This window comes from Trichosurus vulpecula, chromosome 1, assembly GCF_011100635.1.
Source record: "Trichosurus vulpecula isolate mTriVul1 chromosome 1, mTriVul1.pri, whole genome shotgun sequence".
Taxonomy (NCBI): Eukaryota; Metazoa; Chordata; class Mammalia; order Diprotodontia; family Phalangeridae; genus Trichosurus; species Trichosurus vulpecula.
In genome coordinates, this window is record NC_050573.1 from 284,412,838 (window position 1) to 284,426,891 (window position 14,054).

The 14,054-nt window shown below is 36.3% G+C and overlaps 1 protein-coding gene across 1 annotated transcript in view; it reads left to right on the forward strand.

Annotated features, from left to right (window-relative positions):
* The window catches only part of PREX2 (phosphatidylinositol-3,4,5-trisphosphate dependent Rac exchange factor 2), a 422,543-nt gene that overhangs the window by 265,931 nt on the left and 142,558 nt on the right, over positions 1 to 14,054 (forward strand). The window contains exons 27-31 of the mRNA XM_036740899.1: positions 1,150 to 1,244; positions 2,409 to 2,491; positions 4,308 to 4,398; positions 4,867 to 4,995; positions 9,044 to 9,085. Coding sequence (XP_036596794.1) covers positions 1,150 to 1,244; positions 2,409 to 2,491; positions 4,308 to 4,398; positions 4,867 to 4,995; positions 9,044 to 9,085 — 440 coding nt within the window. The remainder of the gene's footprint in view (positions 1 to 1,149; positions 1,245 to 2,408; positions 2,492 to 4,307; positions 4,399 to 4,866; positions 4,996 to 9,043; positions 9,086 to 14,054) is intronic.

A 14,054-nucleotide genomic window follows, 5' to 3' on the forward strand; every position in this document is an offset into this window, starting at 1 on the left:
CTTGCAAAAGCAATTTTGTTTTTCTTTTCTAGCTCATCAATTTGGTGGGAGGGGTTGGTTTATACATAAGTAGGATGATTTACATATACAGTGTTAATATTTCAGGTAAAGATCAAGATTCATTACATTTCACACCCTGTCTTTAGCTTAGTAGAAAAATCTTAACAAGTTGCCTGATGTTTGGGGAGATTAAGTGACTTGCCCATGGATATGTAGCAAATTTGAGGGCCAAGATTCAAACCTAGAATCTTCCTGCCTGTCGTTCATACTTAAGTGATTCGCTTATTTAACTGACCCCAAAAACCAGTGTTAAAGAATCCCCCCCAAAATAATGCAGAAGATAAAAAGTTTATCATACAAATGTGTCACTCTTGGGGGCAATGATTGAGGTAATGTTCTCACATCCTCTAATAAAGGCAAACGTCATCAGTAATTCTTTATTCTTTAATTCTTAGATTAAATTGACTGTTTCTCCTGGATATGTCATATATGCAGTTATTTTCGTATAAGCTCTGGGCACAGCAAGAATAGAAATTATAAGTGCCCTAATATGTGTGTATGTATATATCTATATATGTTTATCTATAGATATATCTATATCTGTATATCTATGAATGATTCAGATCAATACAATCTTAACATTTACTTGCCTGCATTAAAGGGAAACTTTAAAAATCCCTACTATGCCCTCATTGCAAAGCAAGATTTGGAACAGATGCATTTATCTACAAGCTATTAAAAGAGTTGAGGGACAGGTTTTTTTTTTAAGTCAATGGCAAATCACCATATTCTCAGTCCTGGCATTTACCATTTCAGAGCAAAATGCTATAGACATGAACTCTAAAGTTGGTTAATGAGAAACTTCAAGTTTGGCTTGATTGCTCTATTTTAATAAGAGATTGTCTTTATGTTTTATAGTTGCTTTGTTGTTTTCACCATCTCCACATGGGCCTACGTGGTATAAGGGGACTTGAATTATAGAGCCGGCTCAGAGAACAAGATTCCATATGTCATTATAGCCTATGATAAGCTGTCTATTAGAAAATGGCTTACATTTAGCTACGGCAGGAACAATGTAGGAAGAACCCAGAGGAGGAGACCTTGTTGAAATTCACCTTGCAAATGATCTTTGCCGTTTCTTCTTTTCAGCGATTGTAACAGCAATAGAAATTCGATTGCCTCTTTCACTAGCATATGCAGTAGCCAGTGCAGTTCCTACTTTCACAGTGATGAAATGGACTCAGGTGAGTTCAGGGAAACCATCTACAGTTTATTTTGTCTTGCTAGAGATATTATTAAGAGATTGTTTGGTTTTTTATTCATTTCATCCTCTTATCTGTCATAGTAGGCCACAAGAGTGTGTTATTTCACTCCAGTTTAATATGCTCTGTGTTTTGGGAGTCCTTCAATACAACAAAGCCAATTTTTCTGACCCATGATGGAGGGAATGGATTAATAAGATCTGACATAGACTGATTAATTTTAACCATATCCCCATTATGGCCTTCCTGATGTAACTATGAGGAGTTGTAGGCAAAAAGGGAACTCAGGCTCTCATGAATTGTAAATAACTGGAGAATACATCCTGAGGACATAGAAAAAGTCCAGAAATATGAGTGAAAATGAAAAGGGAACAATCATTCATGCAAATCTTTTATCTTTTATATGTCAGGGATAAAGAGATTCTGCTAAACTCAGAACAGATTTTTTTTTTAAATTGCAATACTAAAACATCGTCAGACAAATTCTGTTTGAAGGAAGTGTTACAATATGGTGCTGCAGTGTAATAATAGTTCACACATATAGAGAGTGCTAAGGTTTTCCAAGTTTCTTACATACATTATCTCATTTGGTCCTCAGCAGACCTGTGAGGTAGGTGCTGTTATTATCATTTTGATTTTACAGATGAGGAAACTGAGGCTCAGAGATGCTAACTAACTTCTTTTGGGTCATATAACTAGGAAGTAGATGAGATTTGAACTCACATCTTTCTGACACTAAGTCCAGCCCTTTATCTACTGCAACAGTTGTATCAAGCTCAAATAGAAAACAAGACCACTAAACTCTACTTTGGGATCCCTGTGGGCTTCATATTGACTTGGAAAACCACATATTAACATTATCTATGTTCTATTGTGGTTCAGGCAGCACTCTGCACTCTGGCCCATTGTGTTTGACACTTCTATATAATACACCAGACCACTTCTTTGGACTCTCATAATGTTTCTTGACTGAACCAAACTTTAATGTTCTAGTAATTATTATGATTCCAGATTTTTTGAGAAAAGATGAATCAATAATTTTTAAGATACATAACAATAGCTGATATTTTCCTATTGAAATGACTAGTTTTAAATATTCATAAATCAGATGTTTTTATCATTGTGCTACTATTTGTTAACCTGCAGGTGATGAACTTCCCTTGAGCATTCGGATTTCTCATGATAAACAGGACAAGTTACATGGCTGTTTAGAACATCTTTTTAGTCAGGTAGGACTGGCTGAGGCTTTTCATTAGCTTTCCAATGAGCATAGTTCAAATACTACTTTGAAAGAGGGAATCTTTCTTTATTGAAATGTTATCTGTTTCCTAGTCGGTTGTTCACATCCTTAGGAAAATGCTTTGGTTTTGAATTTTTTTGACTCTCCTAACTTCATAAAATGCAAGACTAGCCTTGTGTTCTTACAACTGTGTCACTTCGATGGTGACAGCTACCAAAGATGGCTCAACTTATGTTGTTATTGTTTTAAAATTGTTACTATGCATTCATTTACAATCCCACTCAGTATTCAACAATCCAGTATATCTTAGAACTTGAGACAATGATAGGGACTGGATGGGTTTTCTTTTAGGGAACTCCCTCCAGTGAGGAAACTGTCTCTATCAATCCATCCCTCTCTTCCAACTACCCAACCACTCCAACTCCTACCTCCAACTTATAGCTACACTTATAGTTGCCTAGAGTAGGAGGAAGGAAAGAAGGAAGGAAGGAAGGAGGGAGGGAGGGAAGGAAGGAAGGAAGGAAGGAAGGAAGGAAGGAAGGAAGCAAGGAAGCAAGGAAAGAAGGAAGGGAGGAAGGAAAAGAGGGAGTGAGGGAGAGGCCAGACGCTATGCTAAACACTTTATAAACATTATTTCATTTGATCCTCACAACAACCGTGGGAAGTAGGTACTCGTATTACCATTTTACAGTTGAGGAAATTGAGGCAAATAGCCCTCAAATGACTTGTGTAGGCTCATACAGCTAGTGCTTGAGGCTGAATCTGAATTCAGGTCTTCCTGATTCCAGGCCCAACACTCTATCTACTGTGACACCTAGCTGCTTCTTGAGGTTAAGATACTAAGGGGCATCTAGGTGGTGCAGTGAGTAGAGCACCGGCCCTGGAGTCAGGAGGACCTGAGTTCAAATGTGGCCTCAGACACTTGACATATATACTAGCTGTGTGACCTTGGGCAAGTCACTTAACCCCAATTGCCCTGCCAAAAAAAAAGATACTAAAACTAAAACATGCAGAAAACATGGGAGGAGTCATCCATATTTATGCTGATAAAAATTAAACTCCAGGCAATATGTGTGTGATGTGCCCCTCACTTGCTACAGCCATTGCTGCAGTAAATGGAAGATGCCTGGCTGGTAAAATGATTACAGCTGCGTATCTATCTCTGTCTTCTAACTTGCTGCATCCTTTCCTCTGATTTTATGACAAAAAACAACTACTGGTTCCTGTTCAATGATCCCCTTCCTTCCTTCCTTCTTTCCTTCCTTCCTTCCTTCCTTCCTCCTACTCTAGGCAACTCTGTGTAACTATAAGTTGGAGGTGGGGGTGGGAGTGGTTGGGTCCTTTATGTATATAGAGCGTGAGCATGCGTGTGTGCAAACACACATATGTACACACATCTTTGATTTTATCATTATAAGGAGCTCTCCATTGAGGAAAGTAACAATGAAGGGCACAATTACTCTACAGCTGATGTTCTCAGAGAACACAGTCAGTGTCAAAAGCAAGATATGATCCCAGGTCTTCCTCATTCCTGAGTCATCTCTCTGGGCTACATTGCCTTCTTATTAGGTATATGTTTAAATATAGGAAGAAAGATTAATAAAAAATACTCTCAACTTCAAAGTTTGTTTTGTATTCCTTTGTTCTCAGATACTGCTCTGGAATTCATATAAATTCTCCAGAATAGTGAACAGTTATGTTTTTTCCCCTAGTAATTTTTGCTTTAGGAAATGAAATTTAATGAAATGCAAACACAGAATTGCTTTTGGGATTTCATAGTACTCAGAAACCTCTAATATTGACAGGTGGACTCAATTACCAATCTTCTTAAAGGGCCTGCTGTAGTGAGAGTTTTTGAACAGACCAAATACTTCACACCAGGTCGAGGATTACAAGGTAACGTTTTAAAATAACTGCTAACAGTTGGGGACAGATAGAAGACACTTATGTGAAAATAAGGACTAATTGATTTCCAGTTCTAGAACAATCTTGTTCTGTTTTTCTGGGTTTTTTTAAAATTCTTGTTACTCCAGTTTCATGATTTATTCACTGTTGATTCTTTGAAAAAATGCATGTTTTCTTAACCTATTACAAAACTTGACAATATAGAATAGAATTAAAAGTATATGTAATTAAAAAGAACTTTTCTATCTAGCTTTCAGTACTTTTATAAGACTAGATTCTATTGTTACAATATGACTTTTTATAGTTGATATCGTCTATAAAATGGCATTAGAAACAACTGTGATAAAAAATATATTGAAGGCAGTTGTAGAGATTAAAGGAATAACTCAGAAGTCTATAGGATTATTGTCTGTCTTTGAGAAGGTTAAAACTCAAGAAATATTTTCTGTCTTTGTTTAGAGTTTCAACAGGAAATGGAACCTAAGCTAAGCTGTCCAAAAAGGCTTCGGCTTCACATCAAGCAAGACCCTTGGAATCTTCCCAGCAGTGTCCGGAATCTTGCACAGAACATTAGAAGATTTGTTGAAGGTCAGGATGAAAAGCAAAGGAAAAAAAAGTGTAATTTTAGTGAAGATACTTTCAGTACCTCTGTCAAATCCAAAACCTTTATATTTCTTACAGGTTAACTTTTTACAGAGTAATATATACTAATGGAGTAGGAATAGGGGGGATAAATATCACTCTGGAGAGGAAGAAAAGAGAAAATAGAAATCCCAGAAACTTGTAATTTCAGCATCTAGCCAATAGATGTTTATGAAGTTACTCAATGAGTAACTTAAGGGACTTGTGAGAAAATGATAGGGAGAGAAAATGACATTAAGTAGTATGAGGCAATCTGGAGGAAAGAAAATGAGGCCTTTAAAAAATAAGGCTCATGCTTATTGAATAGGTTCCATTTTATGGGATATCTTAAGAGACAGTTATTGCATATGCATTTATATGGAAACCCAAAACAGGATAGTTTGCTTTAACTTACTACTACTTGCACTTTATTATTTGTCCAAGGTGGTTGTTATGGCTAATTTCTATAGCACTTCTATCATCAAACTATTTAATTTAACACTACAAAAGAAATTGCGATCTTGCTTTAAAAATAAACTTAAAAAAGACAGTTTCATTTGGGATTGCCCTATGACTTGGTATGTAACAGTTTTAGACAACCTCAGTTAACTGTCATCACACATAATTGAAAGTCAGAGTCAATAAGATGTCACCAGTTTTAAGAATCACAGGCTATAGCTAATAAAATTAATTAAAATTTTAAAATGTTATCTACTTTTAGTCAACTACTTATTTAACATACTTATCATCCAATAAGTACATTTATAGAGCCTAATTAAGGGGAAAATGCCCACTAAATTTTATGTCTGTCATTTAGTCTTTTTTGTGATCTGGGATCTTCAGCCATTCATGTTTAACTCACATAGCCTCAATAATTAGAATTTAACAGGCACTTAATATGAATTCATGAAGTAGAATTCTACTGGAAATTTTTTGTCATACCAAACTTTGAAGAACATCCTATTCCTTTGGCTGGCCATTTGTTTATAACCTGAGCATCTTATAGGAGTTCACATCTTCAGTGGTTTAGTTAGAATTTACAGTAAACTTCTTGAGGTTGGCAGCTATTAACATTTTTGTCTCTGTATTCCTAGTACCTGACACATATTTAGGTGTGCGATAAAATGCTGATAGAATTAAATTAATTGAATTTTTCAGCAACTCCCTATTCTCCTTGTCAAATTAAAACACTCTGTGACGGGATCTTAACATGTCACCCATTTGTAAATCAAGGAAAATCTAAGATTTCTCCATAAAAAGTAGAACTTACATGAGAGGCCAGGCTGGAGATGTAGATCTTTGCTTTCTACATTTATATATATATATATACACCTATGCATGTACATATACATATGCATATACATACACATATGCATATACACATACATATACTTACACATATACATACATACACACATATATGTCACAAATATAGCAGCATAGCCATTGAGGACTGTGTTAGGTGGACATGAATTCTACTCCTGGTACATCATAGTATCCTTTTGTTCCTATCCACCTGCATTGCTCTAATCTATTTTTATTTTGAAGATGAAAGGACAAAGGCTTTTTTCACACATTTGGAAAGGCATCCTTGGTTCACTGGATTGATAGATTCAATAACAAGAAAACCTGAGTTCAGAAGGGAAAAATAATAGCAAAAAAATAGGTAAACATGTTTTAGAAAGCAATTTAGTTTAGGCCACTGAGACGTTTCTTCACTAAGTGCTTTCTAGGCAACGGTTATCAATATTACTTTGTAGCATGAAATTATAATTTATGCCTTTGAAAGCTGCAATGTATTTGTACTCATATTCTTTGAGTTTTCAATTTTTAAACCATCATATCTTCAAGTCTCTGGAAAATTAGAGTAGAAACAAAGAAATTTTCCTCACCTTTTTTATTTTTGGAGAACCTAGTAATTTTTACTGAGGTAAACTTTTATAATATAAGTTCAAAAACATACTCTAAAGTTTTAGGAATTTTACTTTTCTGTCTTTTGTTGCTTTTTCTTCATTTATACACTATTGTTATATGAGTATAGGCATACATAACAATTGGTCCTTTATGTGTCTGGAGACTCATAAAGAAATGGGGTGGGAAGTGAGGAAATTCAGGGTATGCATTGAGAGTGCTGCTGAGACAATTGTAATGGATTGGGCGCCTTTTGGAAAGTTTTGCTTGGGACACTAAACTTTAAACTTGTATCCCTTATTGTGAGGGAAATCCAGCTTCAGACACTTACCAGATGTGTGACTCTGTTCTGGCCAGACACTCAGAGGCTTCCCCTCCCAGACTGATCGTTTTGTGAAGGCAAAATAGGACGTTTTTTGACTCAATTCTTACCAAGCTCTTAACCACTCAATGAGTATTGCCTCAGACAAACTGAGACCTGGAAAAGACTATAGCTTAAAAAGGCCAGGGTCTCCCACTACATCTGGGGCCCTCACCAGTTGTCTTGGCCTATGTATTGCCACTGGACCCTGGAGGAGAAAGTGAGGCTGTTGACTTTGCACAACTCTGCTTCACTTAAATCCAATTCACTTGCAAGTCAAGACATCACCCTCCTGATGGCATTTGGTCCTCTTTGAGAATGAAGGATGAACAATAATAATTTATTGTGAGGATCAAGTTGATGCCTTAACCCATATAAATACATACAAGTATGGGGAACATCATCCAAGTAATGAGGTCATTTAAAAAAATCCTACTTTTACTTACTTTAATAGTTGACAAATTAAAGTTTCTATAATGCCCTGTGAATTGACATGTTTTTCCATAGAGTAGGAAAGGAACATTCTAGCTTAACTCCATTAGAATTTGTTACTTGTTTGTGGTCCTAGTCTCAATTGAATTCTGTCAACAAGATATAAATTTTACTATATTCTGCTAAAGATTGCCTGATTCTGAGTTCTTAGATCATCCTTATGAGAGAATGATTTTAATCCGTTATTAATATTAGGGATCAGAACTTGATCTGTGAATTTGCTAGCATAGAAAATTCATTCTGTCAATGAACCTCCTCTGTAACTTAAAAGAGATGCCCTAGCGCAGTACTGTTAAAATCAAATACAAACAGTGTCTGCTAAGCCATACATAAAGATCCCTGTGGGCCACATCTTAACTTAGAAAATCACATATTAATATTACCTATGTTTCTTGTATTTTCTAATTTACTTTGTTCAATACTTCCCAGTTACATTTTAATCTGACTCAGACTGTACTTACAAGTGTTGTGGGCCACATGTGGCTTTTAGGCTATATGTTTGACCCCTCTCTCCTAGAGCACTAGAGAGGTCATGGGATTTGCCTAGGGTAGCATCCAATATTTGTTAAAAATAGGATTTGGACCCAGGTCTTTGCGATTCTTAAGGCTAGTTTTCAATCCAATATGACATGCAGCCTTCTGTGGCATGGCAACACTGCACTGGGAGTTAATCAACCCAAGTTCTAATACTGAGTTATTTTTTAAATAGCTGCATGACTTCAGACCTCAGTTTTTTCATGCGTAATGTAAAGGAATTGGATTAGACAAGTAGTTTTCAATATGTGAGCCATGGACCCTTTGATGTCTTGGTGTAATTTCTCGGGGTCCATGAATCCATATGTATACCAAGGATCTTAATTTTGATCTTGATTCCATTCCAAAACAATACATAGCTCAGCTTGGTATAATAAATAAGCAAACATATTTAGAATGAATAGTTTTACAAATACATATTATTATTTTTAACTATACATATATGATATTATAATTAATAAAATACTAATTCAGTTAAAATTGTTATTAAACTCATAGTAACTTTTGGTCATGTATTTTCTCAAGTACTAGTACAGGAATCTAATAAATTTTTTCACATTAAAAAGGTTTTTTTTACTCAAAAAGGTTGGAAGCAATTAGACCAGTTGATATAGAAGATGCTATGTAAATGAATTGTTATTATTCCTTCAAGCTCTAAACTTCTATAAATATATGATTCTAATATAACTTCAATGAATTGTGTTTTCTCCCAAATAGAGGTGAAGAGTAGAATACTTCTGGCTCTTCTTGAATATACAGGTAATTTTAATTTATGCTATGTTCATTGTTTTGAGTAGATATAATATGTCCCATTATTGTGTGAGGTTGAAAGATCTGGTTGACAATATATTCCCTATACTGGCCCTTAGAGTAGAAACTAAAACAGAAATTAAATACTATTTTTTCCATCTGTTAAATAAAAAGTCCACAGACCAATACATATGCCTATAGTTATACATAAGTTTGTCAAAGATCTGTGATGTTATCATTGTGAGGACACACATCTATGTACAGATAAAACAATCCATCCATAATTTACAGGTTTGGAGAGCTGCTTGAGGTTCTGAGAGGTTAAACCACACTCAATTAGCTACTAAGTATAAATGGCAGGATTAGAACCCATGTGTTTACGCCTAAATCAATCTGTTACACCATGGTGCTTCCCACCTGATATATATGATCCTAAATTTATACTTTAACACAACATAAAAAGATAACATAAAATGACTAGTTTATGTTCATATAAGGTTGAGTGGTCCAACTTCCTTTTTTCTCATAATAAAAACATTTTCCAGAAGCTCAGCAAATAATGAGAGGTGAACAATTATTATTTGAGGATAATGTCACTAAGAGAAGATTAAGTATTTGGTCACACTATAAATAAGAAATGATGTCGACAGTAAGAAGCTATGGAATTATCAACCACCTTTTTTTCTGGATATAAATAATACTCTGGCCTCAAGAGTATGACAAGTCAAATGAATACTACTAAAATAGAATTAAAAATAAAATATGTTAGTCTAGTACATATAATCTCTTGTCCACTAATTTCTGATTTGACTTGCTCACACTTGCTGTTTTTTATTGTGTTGTTTCTGTCAGCCATTGATCTCACATCTACATTTTCTGTTATGTCATACATAAAACAATGTAAGTATGATTTAGTTCAGTGGATTCATGTACAGAAATCACCATATCCATAGCTTGCTCTTTATAAGACCTTGTTCAGTTGACATGGCTTGAATCTTGTGAATAATATTCAGATTTGGGGTGCAGTCTGCATTTTTTCTCTGACGTGTTCTTCTCCCATCTCTATCCAGCCACACTCCCATTTCTATCTTAGACAAATGGCATTACCTATATTTCTGGGAGAACTCTGTTTGACATCTCACTAATGATTCAGTTTAATTTAACTTGGTAAACACAGTTTCTATGGGCAGATCATAATGGAAAAACCAACATACTGGGATTTAAAAGGTCTGAATTTTAGTCTAAGCTGTCCCACCCATGTGGTAGCCATGTGACCCTTGGACAAGCTCCTTGGGGGCAAGGATTATTTTTGCCCTTTTTTGTATCCCTTAGCATGATGACTATAACATAGTAACCCTTAGTAAATGCTTATCAACTTATTGACTTGACTTCTTCCTGGGCTTGAGTTTCCCCATCTGTAGAATGAGGAGATTGACCTAAAGAATCTCTGATGTCATTCTATTACTGTCATTCTGTGATACTACTATGTACAAAACATTGTGCAAGGCTCTAGGAAGATACAAAGATAAAGAAATGTCCACTACCACCAAAGAGCTTATCATCGAGTAAGCAAAATTATGTATGTACAGAAATACCTACACTTCAAAGAGACTATCTTGAGAAAAGTATAAAATACCATGATAATGCCTAGGGCGGAAAAAATTGTTCTGGAAAGAGAGTAATTCAGTTTTGGTAGAGTGCTCAGTGCATGAAAGAGAATAGTCAAAAATCAGTCTTTTCTGACTCTTTGTCACCCCAATTGGGGTTTTCTTGGCAGAGATACTGAGTGGTTTGCCATTTCCTTCTCCAGTTCATTTGACAAATGAGGAAGCTCAGGTAAATGGGGTTAAGTAATTTTCCCAGGGCCATATGGCTTGTAATTTTCTGAAGCTAGATTTGAATTCAGGCAGATGAATTATCCTGATTTCAGGTCTGGTGTTCTGTTCACCACTTAGCTGCCCCAAGAAGTAGGTTAGTAGCAGGTTATGGAGGGCCAGGCTGAGGTATTCAGGCCACTGAGTATTTAGAATGGATGTATTACATGATCCAGCCCAACCATGAGGAATGCTAATATGTTGGTAGTATTATGAATTGGAGAGAAGAGAGGAAATCTGCTTAGAAATCTACTAGGACAAGTGCAAGGTATTGAGTTAAGGACATGGACTTTGGTTGTAAGGAGAAGGAAAGGAAGAGTGTGACAGGAGAAAAATCACAGAAATAGAAGGGATAGGAATTGGAAAGTCATTGGATTAGTGGGAGGTGAAGGTAAAAAAGAATCAAAGATGACACTGAGGTTTCAAGGATGGATTACTTCAAGAATAATTGTCTCATTCATAGATATAAAGAAAATAGAGGGAAAATAAGGATTTTGGGGGAAAAACTTGTTAATTTTTGTAGAGTTTACACAGAAGCATAATGCCTGGTGATATGCAGCAACCAATTTGAAACTTGGTCTGTTGGTCAAAGTTCTAAGAATTGATTTGGGAATCATTGGAATGGTAGTGGTTAATTAGAGCTTTGGAAAGCAATGATCTTGTTAGGGTACACTTGAGGGAGAGAAAGAGAGAGATAGACAGCCAAAGAGACAGACAGATGAGAGAGAGAGAGGGGAAGAAAAGAGAGGAGAGAGAAGAGATACAGAGAGGGGGAGGGTAGAAGAGAGGAGAAGACAGGAGAGAGGAGAGGAAAGGAACAACTTCGGGCCTAGGAAAAAAACCACTGGGGGGAGTTGTAGATGGAGTTTTGAGCTTGAAGTCAGGAAGACCTGAGTTCCAATCCCACCTTAGAGACTCAATAACTGTGTAACCACTGGGCAAGTCACATTACCTCTGTCAGTCTTAGTTAAATGGGGTTATTATAGCACCTACATCACAGGGTTGTTATGAAGATTAAATAAGATAACACATATTCAACCTTTTGGAAACCTTAAAGCACTACATAAAAGCTAGCTATTATCATCATTATTACCTTCTATAATTATCTCTATTAAAAAGTTAGAAAGAGAAAGAGGAGTTAGAGAAGGAGGCAGTAAAGATGGTAGGAGTGGACCTTGGAGATGCCAATGTTTAAAAAAAAAGAGTCAAATGATTAGTGAGTTACTAGAGAGAAAGGAGTGCTCCTAAGTGTCAAATACTCCAGAAAAAATCAGTGAGCTTGACTGCCTTGAAAAGGCAGTTTCAGTATGTTTGGTCAAGAGAGAATGTGTCAATGGTATCCTTAAGAAAGTAGGCTCTCTACCCTAAACTCAAGGATACAACAGGGTTATGTGGAAAGATAAGATTTCATCTAATCATGTGAGAAGTTTTTAATGCTTGGGGTCTAGGTAGATATCTCTAACTTCATTGTTGAAGCTACAAGCAGCTTGTATTTGGTAAATCAAAATCTTCAAATCAAAATTTGGGGTTGGGGGAAAGAAGAGTTTCTCTGGTGTAACAACACTATTGCTAGCAGCTGCTGTGGGGGTGTAAGACCAATAACACCAGCACACAGGAGGGCCACTAGCACAGGTTCTTTGATCTGCTTTTCTAAGGAAAGCAACTTTAAGGGGTTAACCATCTTACTTTAATCAAACATACACATATCGTTCACTGAGTTCAGGGGGAAAAGCCAGCACCCTGAACTTCAGAGCAAATACAAACAGAAATTACGAACAGATCAACAGACAGGCTTTTATCTGTTCATAGAAATACATGCATAGTTACCAGAGAGAGAAAAACACCACCATCCGAGTTTTCAAAGCTGGGAATAAGAGGGCTCTTTCAAAGGCTACCCAGAGTCTCGTCACCAGCACTCTTTCAATGAGTGTGCCCCTCAAGGCAAAACGCTAACCTCTGAGTTTATATATACTTCTTCAGGGTCAAAGGGCATCATAACCATGGGACTCAAACCCACATGACTTAGGCCTTCCCTTGACATAAACAGGTCATCAAAGACTCTGGATTCAATCAAAGATTCCTTAGTGCTGAAAAGCACTGCAAAGCAAAGACAAAAAAAAGTCTGCTTTGCTTGCCATTACATTTGAAAAGCAAAACTCATCAAAGGTGCTTGATTACCTCAGCATTCCAAAAGAGAAAACAGTAAAAAAAAAGTCCCACCATAGTTACCATAACATCTTTGCAAACATACTTTTGGAGCTTCAGATTGAGAGTATTGCCATAATTTGGTAAGGTCTCTTGATCTTGTGTTATTTTCATTATTATTCTATTTCCTTAAAATGGAAATATCACATTTGGGTCAAGGGGAATAATGTGGGGGGGGGGGCTGGAGACAAGGAAGATATTAGTGAGGTGGGCTTCCTAATGGTGATTGTAAGTTGGAATCTTAAAAGGAAACATTTTCCTTCTATAATTGCCATTCATAAAAGTCACTGTGCTTGGGTACTGAGTAGAGGCAATAAAGTTTCAGTCTTTCTCTATTTTCATTGATTTTGAAGGAAAAGCATTTCTGTCACCCTTACAACGTAGAAGGTTAATGATGGAAAGTAGATTGAAAGTGGTTGAGGAGTTAGTAGGGAAGAATTCACGTCAGGTCTTATGCTTTCAAGAATTTGGTCAGTAAAAAGTTGAAAGGAGATGAGAGGTACCTTAAAAAGGAAAAGAAAGATTAAGTGAGGTTGCTATAAGGTATAGATACATGAGCACACATAAATAGAAGGAAAAGTCATTGGCATTGAGAAATTAGCAGTGCTTCAGAGAGGGAGATTGATCCTGGAGAATGGGAAAGGGGTTGGGATTTAGAGCACAAGTAGATGGGATGGTCTTGGTGATATATCAAGATAACCTCTTTCTCTGAGGCAAGGGTGGAGGAGATGATACTTTAAGATTAATTAAAGTTTTGAAATTCAGAAGGGGAATTTTCAGTCTCCATAAGGTAGGGCCATTTGCTAAATGTATGTGGGGGTGTCATGGGGAGTGACGGGGATTTCAGGAGGGAAGTGGGAAAAGACCTACAAAGGGAGGAGTGTTTTCTGTATCATCGC